At 42.2% G+C, this 14,209-nt stretch overlaps 1 protein-coding gene across 1 annotated transcript in view; it reads left to right on the forward strand.

Moving 5' to 3' along the window:
• Positions 1–14,209, forward strand: part of LOC131683473 (E3 ubiquitin-protein ligase KCMF1) — a 28,368-nt gene continuing 14,159 nt past the window's right edge. The window contains exon 1 of the mRNA XM_058965486.1: positions 1–728. Within this exon, the coding sequence (XP_058821469.1) occupies positions 713–728 (16 nt within the window). The 5' untranslated portion in view covers positions 1–712. The remainder of the gene's footprint in view (positions 729–14,209) is intronic.

The raw sequence follows: 14,209 nt of genomic DNA on the forward strand, positions 1-14,209 counted from the left end.
TTCATCGTGCTTTTCGAGGTTTTCACAGCGAACAGAGAACACCATCGCGGACTGATCTGTGGAATGTCTTTTCGTCGTCCAAGTTTGTAATTTTTCAGTTCTTTTCACTAGTTTCGTGCTCGATACGCGTTTGTATTTGCAATTAATAGAACACTTTGAGCTCGTGAATACTGTTATTGGTGTTTAATTTCTAAAGCGCAACTTGAAGGCTTAATTTTGCACTTTCTGGGCCAGTCGTGACAAGGAGGAAAAATTGCAAACGCGATTATGTGATTGCCATAGTCGAGTCGCTGATGAGCTGTGTGTGTGAGAAAGGGTCGTGATTCTTTTCTCACTCATCGACGTTCGTTTTCCGTTTTCTTCGATTTGTCGGAAAAGTAGCGAGAAAATAACCCATCGTGAATAGTCGAGCATCGAATATTAGTGAAAATTAGTGCCGTGGTCGACCGCACTAGTGGGCGTATTGAAATATTAAAAAAAGCAAATTTTCGAGTTCAAGGAAAATTGTTGGTTCTTCAAAGCTCGAAGGATCAAGCAGACGGAAGCGCTTTCTGGATACGCTGTAGAGGACATAGTGGAAAAGAATAAGAGTAACATACGGCGGTAAGAAGCAACGACAGTGCCCCGTCCGTATCTCGAACACGGCCAAAGTGTACGTGCGTGTGGTGCAACCGTGCTTGTATTTGTATCCGCGGCCTCGAAGTGAAAAATAATGAGTCGCCATGAAGGTAAAGAAAGAGGTCTTAGATATTATTTTTTGTCAATTTTTTGTGGTTTATTGCAAAACGTACTAGTAATCCTGTTTATTCCTATTGCATCATTTGGGGTATTCCAAGTCGTTGCAGATAGCGACATCTTGCTAGCAATGTTTCGTTTAACTTTGATTCCTTTTTCCGGGAACAAAACGGAATCGGAAATAAAATAAGTGCTTCTCGCCAGCTTGATTGCCAATGACACTTTCCGATTTCATACACTGGCCACAGTCTAGGTGATGGCTCGGAATCAGTTCTTTGTGAGCTAAATTTAGAATAACGTAAAACGAAGTCAATACACTGTTTGATCGCAGAACAAAAAATACAAACAAAACACTAAGGAAGTACGGCAGCCCGAGGTTGCTTTTGTTACAGAAACAGTGGTAATTTTGCCGGAGCAGTTTACTCAGTATCTTATTTGGCCAGTTTTAAGCCATCGAGGATCATTTAAAGATAGATGAACAAATAACGCAACCTTATTAAATATTGCGCTAGTTACTCGCTGTATGCACACCTATCCAAATTTGGGATAAAAATCCCAATAATTCGATATTGATTGAGTTTTGGAAATCCGACAGGTCAATTCAAAATTCAATTGTTCAGTAAACTTGTGTAGGTTTCTGGCATCTTAACTATATACGTGATTTAGAAACATGACCTGCATCTAAAGCGGGCCCAACAAATTTAATGTCAATAAACCAACTATTCAATATATTGATGGTTTGAGGGGATATTGAAAATATTGATGCCATAGAATTTAAATAAGATTGACGTATTGAAGTAGTCTTGTAATTTTTTTTGACATTGCACATTCTTGTCTCCAGGGTGGTCAGTCCTACCGATTTTGGTCTTCCCTACCGATTCACAGATGACCAAGGGAAAACTACCGATATTTTCTTATCCCTACCGAAAACTACCGATTTTTATTGATTTTGGACACATCCTACTCAACATTCATTTTTGAGTTGGATTTGGTCTGAGATCTGTGTTTTCAGTATTTCACAATTCTATAGGTCTGTTCCAGAACCAGGAGAAACTGGAAGTACTCCGGATAAAATTCAACGCTTTTTTGTGAAAAGGGCGATACTTACAAATGTAAACATAGGGCTTTTTGATACATGCGAATGAGGGCTTCAAAACGCAACAAATAAACCTAAAAATTTGGATTCTACGATATTGCTTTCTTAAACTACAGCAAAAAATACAACGGGCGAAATTGTATTTCTGTTTGTTTATTTAAAGTTTCGCCCTCCACACTCCAAGCAAACAATCAGGGCGATACTTTTTTTTGCTACCAGTTTAGAGGCGAAACTGTTTTTTCGTATTTTTTTTAGGATTATCAAGCTGATGCTAACTGTAAATAGTAACAATGATCGCTATTGAAAAAAACCCGGACAAAATGGGTGGTGTAAAACGTTAGTTATTGTAAAAAAACGTAAGGGCGATACTTCAATGGTGATAGGTGGGACCGAAAAAGTAATCAATCACCAAAGGGGCGTATCATTTTGTCGATTTAAATTTGCTTGAAGCTGAAACTAACTCAGTTTCGGACCTGACTGCTATCAAACCGATTGTTTGAAGCCTGTTTCGAACCTAGGTTATGCGCCACTGAACTGAAAACCGGGTTGGGTTCCAACCTGAAATATATTTCGAGTTCGCTAACACCACCGCTGTTTTGCGAGAACCCAACTAAGTTTTACTAAAATCGTTTGAAGCAACTAACCTGGGTTAGTGTCTAGTTTCTCAGTCAAAAACGACAAAAAATGGACGGTAAGAGCTGCATTAGCTTCGAAAGTACTGAATATTGAAACGACCGAGTAATGAACGGAAGAGAAAGACCCCAAAGAGAATATCTCATTGTTACTTACGGTCTAATCTAAATTTTCTCCTGTATTAACCAGTGAAACCAGCGGGGTGTCACTCCTTTAATCCGCTATGGAGAGATACAGGTGTGCCTGAACGAACACGGAAACGCTTGATGCAATATAAACTTCTGTTGTAATGCCGACTCGTGAAAAGAGCGACACCACCCGTTACTCCATTCAGTGGTTTCTGTTATCAGTTGAAACTGTAACTTGCACGCCGTACAACCGAGGTCTTCGCCATCTTCCGCATGATGCCTGTCGCGTTCTTGGATGAAGGATCACCGTAAACACTGGTGAAGAAATCGCTTATGAGCATTCTGGGAGCTCAGGGTGTGACTCAACCGCTTCGCGTGATCTGGACAAATAGGGTTTTACGTTTCGAGGAGGACTTTCAAAGAGCAAACCTTTTCATCTCGGCGCGAGAATTGGCGCAACGTTTTCCGCTGAAAGGCGCACACATGGTGAAAAGTTTAAAGATGTACCAGTAGCCGAATTCCAGTAAGCTGCTCGCATGATTTTGATTTGGCTTGAGAATATACACTTGTATGCACCGATCGAATCACGAATATGTCGACCAGAAGAACCGATAGCGGTTATGGTTGGACTGTCGACGGGCCGACCATCACTAGGACACTATGAATGCAGTGCCGTGTCGAATTAAGAGCTCTGTAACATTCGTAAGAGCCACTATACGACGAAGGAGTTTGGGATCTCCGTAGCCTTGCTTCCTGAATCGGAAGAAGACAGAAGAGCCAACGAGATCTTAAGGGGTACAACTGTGGGGATAGGAGATCATTTCGAAACGGGTCTGCTGTGGAAGGAGGAAGACCCACGCTCTACCTACAGCTTCCCTATAGCAATGAAACGGTTGCAGTGTTTGTAGAAGCGTCTAAGTAGGAACCCCGAACTATGCGAAAAAGTTCGTGGTATGATTGCAAAGTATTTGGGGAAGGGATACGCACACAAAGCTTTGTTGGCAGCATTGAACGCGTTAGACTGTAGTAAGGTTTGGTACGTTACTTTGAACATCGTATGCAATCCCAGGAAGAAAAAAATCGTTTGAGGCGCCATAGCAGAAGTGAAAGGAGTACCGTTGAACTCGAAGCTGCTGAAAGGTTCGATTATGCTAACCGCGCTTTCGGCAGTGGTCTGTAGATCCCGTGAGTGACTTATCGGGTTCGGTGCAGATATAATAGAAATGTATCATCAGCTGAGGATTCGGGAGGCGGATAAGCGCGTACTAAGATTCTTGTTCCGGAATACTCCCGAAGCGACTCCACAGGTCTATGTGACGGACGTATCGACCTTCACCTCTGCCAGCTCGTCATGCTCCGCATAGATTTGAACGCGAAGGAGTTTGTAAGGCAGTTTTCGGAGGCGACGGAAGATCTTGTAAAAGACCATTACGTCGTCGACGGTAGCGGTAGGACGAGCGAAAGAAGTTCGCTTTGTTCATTCCAAAGGCGCATTCCAATTGCGAAACTAGTTGTCGAACTCCGAAGAGTTCCTTCAGGTCATGGGGAAGTAGCAAACAGATCAATGTGTATGTTTCAGTGGGGACAAGGAAACGGGCATTGAGCGAATACAAGGCATTGTCTGTAGTCGCACCAGCGACGAGTTCTCGTTTTCCATCAAACAGACGATCTTGCGCTGTATACGTCAGGCAAGGGGCTGTCACCAAATTGTTTGTTTTTACCTTTTATGTGAAACATTCAATCCAGAAACTGGCGCAGTGGATGTCATTTGGACCAACATTTTGCTGGAGAGGAATCAGTGGAGTGCAAGGCTTCCGGAGGTTGAAAATGTCGGCATTTCCCGGTACTACTTCCATGACGGACGTTAGTCGGACCTCAGTAGCGTTGAACTTCACATATTCGTCGATGCCAGCAAAGGCGCATACGGGTTTGCAGCGTATCTTCGGATTGAAATAGTTGGCGGATCGATGTGTTCGATAGCGATCGTACGATCCAAGATCGCACCATTGAAGCATCTTTCGATTCCTTTCTGGAGCTGCAAGCAGCAGTGTTGGGAGCAAAACTTGCAAGTTCTATTTTCGAAATGTTGACCTTTGAAGTAAAGCAGCGGTACTTCTGGAGTGATTCGATGACTATTGTCTATGGGCTATGGCGTCGAGAACAGGTTTTACTGTATTTTTCGAAAGAGAATTGGCTAGAGCAAGGTAAAATGATGCCGAAGGACCAAGAATTGCGGACATGTTGCTTTTTTCCACATCAGAATAACGGAGCAAATCGTTCATTCTCAGTGGTTTTCCCAATGGAAAGGTATAATTCGGAGAATAGCGTATGCGTGTACAGATTTGTGTGAAACTGTACCATATACCATAAACGTTGGTCGTCGATCGGAGAAGAGGTACGTCACGAGAGCCGCACAACTTGAGATCGTTCATAACCGGACGACTAGCGTGCTTGATGGCCATATGTCGTTTCGTGTGCCGCAGAGACAAATCGCTTTAGTTTTTTTCTTACAACGGAAGGAATTTCCAAGCAACCAGCAATTGAAACGTGTCTGATAGGGAGAGTGGAGATGCCAACTTGTCATTAACATTTCGTAGTGAATTTCTTCACCTTTATTTGGGATATCTTTTATACCTTTTGTACGCTTACTTTGCACTACAAACTTTGGAAATGATCATTGAAGTGTTAATAAGAAGCAATATTCCCGATGGCCGGCTGTTCGGAGCTCAAATGGCTTGTTTAGAGTTTTCGGAAATTGATCTCAAGCAACTTTTGTACATATTGCTAAGATAATATTGTCTATAGATGGCTAGATATTTCTTATATTCCTCGCAGCTTTATCCTATGTATGTAACGCCCCGCGGAAGAATAATTATTAAAATACCTATTCGAACGATATTCATATTTCTACTGGAGGTCGCGCCCCTGAAAACTTCGATCTAAAATGAAAAGACAAAGCGCGTGAGTACTTAGCTAAATCACAATATCTACCAAGATATCTGGAGAAAATTTAGAATAGGACGCAAGTAACATTACGAGTCTCTCTTTGTTTACCTTCTCTTTCAATTATTACGACGTCACTATAACACTTTGCCCAAATTTCTCAGTACATATCGAAAGCCGATGGTTTTTACTAGAATATTATGCAAAGAGTTGGGTGCTGAATGTTGAAACGACCGAGTAATGAACAGAAGAGAAAGACCCCAAAGAGAATCTCAATGTTACTTACGTCCTATTCTAAATTTTCTCTAGATATATCCTGATTCATTTCCCTACCTGCTAACACCACTTCTATCCTGCGACACACGATGTGGAGAATTCATCGGTCATAATAGCCCCAATTGTTGAACTAACATTCCTTCTCATGCCAATATTGACCTGCATGGACGTGGCCATCTGCATTACTGATCATACACGGTACAAAATACTCACGTGGATGTAAAGCGATTTGCAGTTGGTTTCGCACTACTTACCCATCATTTCAAAGCGATGTGTCGATCTATTGGAATAGATCAAAGCACTACGAAATCAACAGCAAAGCACTTCCATTTGAAATGTGTTGCACATTGCTTCTGATAGATCTTGCATTCAACTATATACGCATTTCTTACGATATATCCCATTATAAATATGTTACCTGAGAACAAATAATTGCTCAGTAAATAAACTCCAAGTACAATATATAATACTCACGTTCTACATTACTTTGGAAATGAAACTTTTTCATTTTGCTCCTATTTCCGATTAAAGACTTTAGTGTTTCGGCACTTTTGGCAATTGGAATTAAACCACTCAAATTCAATAGATTAGTACAGGTCATTTTGATACGAGTTATGAATCCTTAGAAAATCAATGTTAAATCACTTCAATTGTTAGTGATACATGATAAACTAATTTAAGTGCAAAATCATTTGAATTAGGCGTGACAATTTTTTACCGTGTACTATAACCATAGTCTCTAGGTTGCACGTTGAGTATGATGTGCTACTCCCAAGTACCATACAAAAGGTTCAATTCGCAATTTCACCAGGCATATTGGGACAATCACGGGCAACTCACGGGCGATCAACTAAGCTAATAAACTTTAAACGCGGTCTTAAACGGGAATCTACAAACGCTCTATCATGTATTGGTTACGTCCGGAAATTGGTTCTAGCATCTTAACCATACACTAAAAATTAAGTATCAGATTCACGGTCCGCGCGCGATCATTCAAGAATACACGCGAATATGCGAATGTCCACACGATTATAAAATCACAAAATGTTACCTAAACGCAAGCACACACGACACACCATAGCCCACGCGATCGAGCAACTTAACGTATAAACGCTCGAACTCTTCGCGGTCGTGAAGTTCCTGCGCCCACACATATCTGAACCGTACAATGAATGTCACATTCAGAATCATGGCCCGCTGCAATTCATTGGTCTTAATCATGTTTTTAGTGGGTGACATTTCCCGTGTCGTCTGTAATTGTAGAGAGTGATTCTGATGGTGAGCTCTTCCGAGACACTAGGCTCCAGTAGGACTACTGTCGAAAAAAAATTCAATTTTGCCGTAGCGCCGTTTTCAGTATAAAACACTAACCGCGTTTTTTTGAAATGACACTACAGTGTATTGCGTAACCGCTACTATCCAAAAAAGAATTTCTTTGGATTATTTGATGCAAGTAACAGCTCCTTTCAATTTGCGATTACTGTGTCACAAATGTGTCGTACTGTGCACCGTCTTCGGACTGCGGTTATACAGTAGCAGATGATGAATGTACCTACATCCATTCGTCCCGCATTCCTTCTACTGATGGCATATTCCATTTTGTCGTCGAAGGATTTTTTTACACAAAGATATCGGTTCTTAACTGCGCTACTTCTAGCATCTTAGTTAGCATCAGAAGACGATTGGATACCGGAGTGGAAATTAAGATATCGACTCTGATTTTTACCAAAACGAGACAGTCGTTTGGCAGGGGCAGTAAAGTAAAAGTAATTTAGCATCTTTACGAAGACTACATATTAAGGCGACTGATATCTCTTCCCTTCCCCCATACAAACGAGAAGCGACAGAGGTTACAGCCCCTCTATTGTAGGAAAGATGGAAGCTTAATGTAAAAGTATATATGTGTGTGTGCAGCACTATGGGAAGTACCACCTTTATCCGCTAGTGGCGTTGCCGTTACTGTCTCCAGATTCTGGACAGAGTTGCCAGTCTTCTTGATATGCAGTCTTCGATACTAAGCTATTCAATATAAACAGATACTGAAGTTCGATGATTTCAGCGATTGCAATTGCCTAGAATTTTTAGCCCAATCTAGCTTGAAAAACGATGGTAACTTCTACTTCACATGCTTCAATCGTGGCGCAAAGGCTTTCCATCGACAAGCCAAAGTTTATTAGTGTTTCCAGCCTCCCGATGTGGTTTTAGTAGCGATCTGATTTTAAGCGCTATCGCGTGAATCTGGACATTTGGTTTTCCGAACAACATCATTAGCGTTGACATGACACGCTAGAAGGATGTAGCTATCAACAGAGTATTGCTTCCAAGGCTTAGTACTGATCTTAAACGTAGCACAGTCTCCTCATTCGGGAATACACAACAGTGGTTTCTTTGTCAAAAACGTACAAAAAATTATTTACGCGAAAACGGTAACGCGTACAACAATGAAGTCTTCTGGGATGTTTTATGATGATCCAAGACCTTTTTTTTACGATATAGCTATGGTGAAGTTCCGCCATTTTATGAGTAAAATACCCCCTTAATAGAAAAAATTTCACGAAAACTCAACGTAGGGGTTTGGTATTTTTTACATACAATGTGCATGCAAAATTTGAAAAGAATCGGTTGAGTAGTTTTTGAATGGCAGTTAACACCGCAAAACCTTTTTTTCAGAGATGTTCTACAAAAAGCTTCGTCACCGAGTCGCTCGTCGATATTTTTGCATGAAAAAATCACAGAATGTTATTGAAATGATGCATTATAATGCACAAAAGTTTTGATTAATTCGCTTCACCCGAATTTGTAAAAAAATCGCAAAAAAGTATTTATTGTCCTTACTGAAACCCTTACCCCCCCTTAACCATTTACTAAAACAATGGCCAATTCTCAGAATTACCATTGAAATCAGTCAGTTCTACTGGTACGGCTTGCCTTGCGGCAAACTTCGTATCCAGCTCCTTAGCTTCTCGCAATTTTGAAGCTGAAGTGAAGATTTGGAATCCGTCTGCCTTGTTGTTTTCAACTGAAAAGTTTTTGAGACATGAGATCTTTGGATCCTGTGCTTCTGCACTTAACGCACGCAAATGTAGTCTCTTTCCTGATATTCCTTCAGTAACATGCACACAAACAAAGAACCTTCCATATACAATTGCTTTAAGATGGTTATTGCATTACGCCTCGATAGTGGTGCATCGAGGAGACCAAGAGGGCTTATCGGACTTTTTTGTATTTTGTTTTTTTTTCATGCTCCGCAACAGCCCAAACTAACGGTCAGCCAACAGCCTATGCATATTGGCGTGGTCGACTGACTGGCCGCCGTGGATTGACTTTTTCTGCAGGTTACGTTTGCAAACATTGTCCAACAGCTTAATGGCAGTGTCTGTGAGAACGACTCGCAGCCGGGTCATTGTATGTAGATTTGGCCATCGTGCACAGGTTAATTAAAAAATTTAAATTTGGAAGCGTATTAGTAGTTTTGTTGTAATAATTGTAGTTTTTAGTATTTGTGTTCAATTGTTATCCCAACCAAAAGCAAAGTCCATACTACCCCCATACTACATAGTGTTTTGATAGTGTTTCGAAAGAATCAACCCATGAAAACACCATCAGCATGGTCCAGTAAATCATATATAAAATCAATATTTTGGTGCATGTAGTGGTTATTGAGACCATGTTGTGGTGGTTTGATGGTTGTGAAACGTGGCACGGACCACAGCCATGGTCTTTTTAGGGGTTTGTATGGGGTCTGAACCCATGAGAATTTGTTTGGGATGTGCTAGTCGTATGTATATCTGTGTATGTGTTCTCGTCTGAGTGTTTGTGACAGTTGGGTCAGAGAATGGATGCAGAGCTGTCGTATATGATAGATTTGTGGGTAACCCGTCCTAGGATTCGTTGGTCACTTTTTACCGGCGTTCAATTAGTGCAATCGATTCGATTCATGCGGAAAGATCGTATTGAATAAATTAATCTGCGATTAATTTATTCTCGGAGCTGCTTGAGAGTTTCTAAGAGTATATTTTTTTTATATTACTAATCATCCGATTTCGACAATTTTCTTTATCATTATTCCAGAGAGCGAGTAAATGCTCTATAACCTTGGCTCTATAGGTAGGGCAGGTCTAATAACCTCTGCCCCATCCCAGGAACTTAGGACCAAAGGAGGGACATTAACCCTCTTAGCCAAGTCACTCCCAACGATTTATCAAACCCCTATCAAATTGAAACGGTTGTCTACATTTCTTCCTTTTTCAAGGTTCAAAATGATTCGTTGATCAAATTCTTCATTAAATGAATAATTTGATTGCCGTATTATTTTGAATCATCTTCATTTTGTACGCTGTACAGTTGGCCTGGCCGCGTTAATGTTTGTGTCACATAGTATATGAATCACAAACATTAATATTGACAAGAAAAATTGTAGGCGAATGTCTGCGATTTTCCAGGAACCCTACATGCATTGGCTGTGTATGTGTAGACTAAACTAGACTAGACTACGATTAATTTAGCGATGCACGTGAATCATCCATTCCCGATCAGCATAGCCAGATAAAATTTTAAAATAATACAAATGTCGTTAATGGTAAATAAATATCATTTGCAGGTTTTTAAACGAGTTCAAGTAGCTTTGATGTACTGCTTTTAGTTTACGTTACCCCAACTCATGTTTACCAAAATATTATCGAGTAATTTATACGCTTCTACTTAATCTCCTTGCATATTTTTTATCTGGCACGTTATTTTTCTTTTTATTACTATATCTTAGGTTATATGCAAACTACCACCAACCAATACAATCAATTGTATATTCTCTCACACTCACAATTTATGTTTATGTTTATTACCTTCACCAACAAGCCCCTTGGCCCCAATGGTGGTTGCTTAAACTAATTACATTTTAAAATTGACAACATTTTCGCTTTTATAGCATTCCGCGTCCGGTTGAAGTCAAAAGCCGTCGCCACACTGTTAAAAATTCGTTGGAGTCCGGTTACAGCGCTCTGGCACCAAAGTTGGTTCTCCTGAACGGAACTCGCAGAAGAGAGTTATTACGTAGAGCTCGAACGCGGGCTTGAAGATCCAGACGTCCGAGGATTGTAGGGCAATCCACTCTAGCAGAGAGTAAGTCCGAGACGAACAGGGCTCGAGAGCAGTCCCTCCGAATGCTGAGTGTATCGAGGTGTATAAGCTGGCAACGGTTTTCATAGCTCGGCAGCTGAAATCTGTTTCGCCATGGGAGATGACGAAGGGCGAAGCGTATGAACCTGCGTTGGACAGCCTCGATTCTGTCAATCCCATTCTGGTAGTACGGATTCCAAACAGTTGAACAATATTCTAACGTTGAGCGGACCAACGCGCAGTAAAGCGATTTAAGACAATATACGTCCCTGAAGTTTTTCGCTATTCGGAAGATGAACCCAAGCTGTCGTGATGCCTTATCCACGATGTATGACGTATGTGGTTTGAATGCTAATGCCGAATCCATGATGACTCCGAGATCTTTGATGTGAGAGTGTCTTGGAATGCTCGAGCCGAAGAAATGGTAGTTAAACTGAGTCGGTTGGCGTTTCCGCGTGAACGTAACGATTGAGCATTTGCTCGGGTTTAAAACCATTCTGTTTTGATCACACCACGTGCTAAAGCTGTCCATATCCCTCTGAAGAAGCTCGGCATCGGTTTTATCCCGTATTTGTTGAAAAAATTTCATGTCGTCGGCGAAAGAAAGGCGGGGTCCTTGCAATGTGAAATTGACGTCATTAAAGTAGAGGAGGAATATTACTGGACCGAGATGGCTTCCTTGTGGTATGCCGGATGTAGCGAAGAATGGTGCAGATAGACAGTCCTTAATGCTGATTTGGAGTTGCCTTCCATCAAGGTAGGAACGAAACCAGCGCAGAAGTTGTCCATGAATGCCGAGTTTGTCCAGCTTCGCTATTTCGATATCATGGTTGATTTTGTCGAAGGCCGCAGATAGATCCATATAAATAGCATCGGTTTGCAATCCGTCAGCGAATCCATCCATTACATATGTTGTGAACGAGAGCAGGTTTGTCGTTGTCGATCGTTTAGGCATGAAACCGTGTTGGTCATCTGCAATGTAGTGTTTACAGTGAAAGAAAATAAGATCTAAGATCTTGATACAGCACTTAAACACGAGATTCCCCGATAATTGTCAATGTTCGATTTGTTTCCTTTTTTATGAACTGGAAACATGTGCGCTGCTTTCCAGCAGGAAGGGAATGTACCAGTAGTGAGTGATAGCTCGAAGACTCGCCGAAGTGGTTCAAGAAGCCCGCTGATGCACTTTTTGACAAAAATCGAGGGAACACCATCTGGACCTGGGGAACAAGATGCTTTCAGTTTGGCATTTGCTGCAAGAATGGCAGCATTATCGACGCAAATTCGGTTGATGGTTCGTCCTAGAGAAGGAGTTAAATTAGCGGCGGCAGCGACTTGTTGTGGTGGCAAGCGCTCGTTGGAAAAAACGCTTGAAAATTTGTCGGAGAACAGTTGGCAAATTTCCTTAGTGTCGGTGCCTAAAACTCCATTAAATGACATACAAGATGGCAAACCGGATTCCTTTCGCTGCTCGTTAACATACTTCCAGAACGACTTGGGCTTGGATTTCAGTTGACGCTCGACGTTTCGCTGGTGTCTAAAAAAGGCGCGTCTGCTTTGTTGTTTGTATTCGTGGTTGAGTTGAAAGTAGTGATTTCGTAATGCAAGTGTCTTATGCTTCGAGAATTTTTTAAATGCAGCTCGTTTGGCAGATTTTAAACGTCTTAGGACGGTTGATTGCCAGGGAGGGTGTTCATCGGTACTAATTGTTCGTTTTGGTACATGGCGGTCGATAAGGTAGTTAGAATACTAGAAAACGTCATCGCTGCTTCGTTCGCGTCGTCATTGTTAATATTTTCGTCCCAGTTTATATCCAACAGCGTGCTAACGATGCTGTCGTAGTCAGCGTTTTTAAAATCGTAGACGATAGAGCTTGAGACGTCTTCAAAATTCACTCCTAAGTTACCAGCGAATACAAGATGTAGTGGGGGATGATGACGCACCTGCTTGACTAAAGGAGTCGGTGCAGTGCAGCAGTACGGAGCGCAGTCCCGGGCACTTACAAAGCAGAGGTCCAATGTACGTCCATTCTCGTTGGTGACATCATTAATTTGCCGAAGAGTTGCGTTGCTGTAGTTGTCCAAAATACAACTGGCATTGTTAATAAGCGCAGAGTTTTCGATATCCAATCGTAGAAAACCATTACTTGCTTGGCACCACGTCAAGCCAGGTAAGTTGAAGTCGCCCAGTATAACGATATCATCAGACGGGGCGGCGATCGAGGCGATAAAAAAAACGGAGGAAAGATGTACATCGATCAGGCTGGAATCACGAATTCTGTCAGGTGGAAAATACACAACACACAGGAACAGATTGCGATCGGCAAGTTATCAGTCAAACTTCCACACTTGCTCGGAGCTCGCCCACCGGTCATCGTTGATCACTCGGGCTTTTATACCACGCCGAACGGCGATAAGCACACCACCGCCTGATGTCTTGTGGCTGTTGAGGGCATTGCGGTCACAGCGGTAGACATCGAATGTTGAACCAAAGACCTGGCGAGACAGAGTACGGTTGTCGAGCCACGTCTCGGTCAAAGCGATAACGTCGTAACAGCAACCCGTGGTCGCGAGCAAATAGCTGTCCGTTGATGAATTTAGGCCACCAACATTCTGGTAGTAAACCTCGATGTTGTTGGAGGACGGATCAGGTACAGCAGAGAGCGAAGCCATGTTGCCGTGTAGGAAGATCCTTTCGTCAATCTCACGAACAGTATCGGAACGGTTCACGGTCGCCTGGTCGACTGTGGTGAGGGATTCGAGGCATCCCAAATCAACTGCGTCGCGCCCCAAAATACGACTATCGTCGTCGTCGAGAGAAATGGTTGGCATCTGATAACAAGATGTCGGAGCAAAAGGCAAAAAACTGGAAGCGAAGAATACATCAGCGCTTGAAGTGTTCGGAACAGATGTATACTTGCCATTTGCGGCAGATTGGAAGACCCTTTCACCCATCCCACACACAGGACCGGGACGACTGATCATCGCTGGCTGCAAGTGCTCGACTGTGGCGGGGGGATCGAGGGCTTCCATAGTGCCAACTGCGGTGCGTCCCAGTATGCGTTGGAACCCGATGACGGAATGCGGAGAGCAGGAACGGGGTGGTAGCAGCTTGCGGCGAGATTCGTACGATGAGCTAGAAGCGTGAATCGGTTCAACCGTTGTATCGTTACAATTTTTATTATACTTGCCGAGAAAGGCCTCATTCCAAATGTACAAACGCTCGTGGCTTCGCGATAACACGATTCTAACTACAAACGACAACGTACAATTGCAATCATCAA

The sequence above is a fragment of the Topomyia yanbarensis genome, chromosome 2, assembly GCF_030247195.1.
Source record: "Topomyia yanbarensis strain Yona2022 chromosome 2, ASM3024719v1, whole genome shotgun sequence".
NCBI lineage: Eukaryota > Metazoa > Arthropoda > Insecta > Diptera > Culicidae > Topomyia > Topomyia yanbarensis.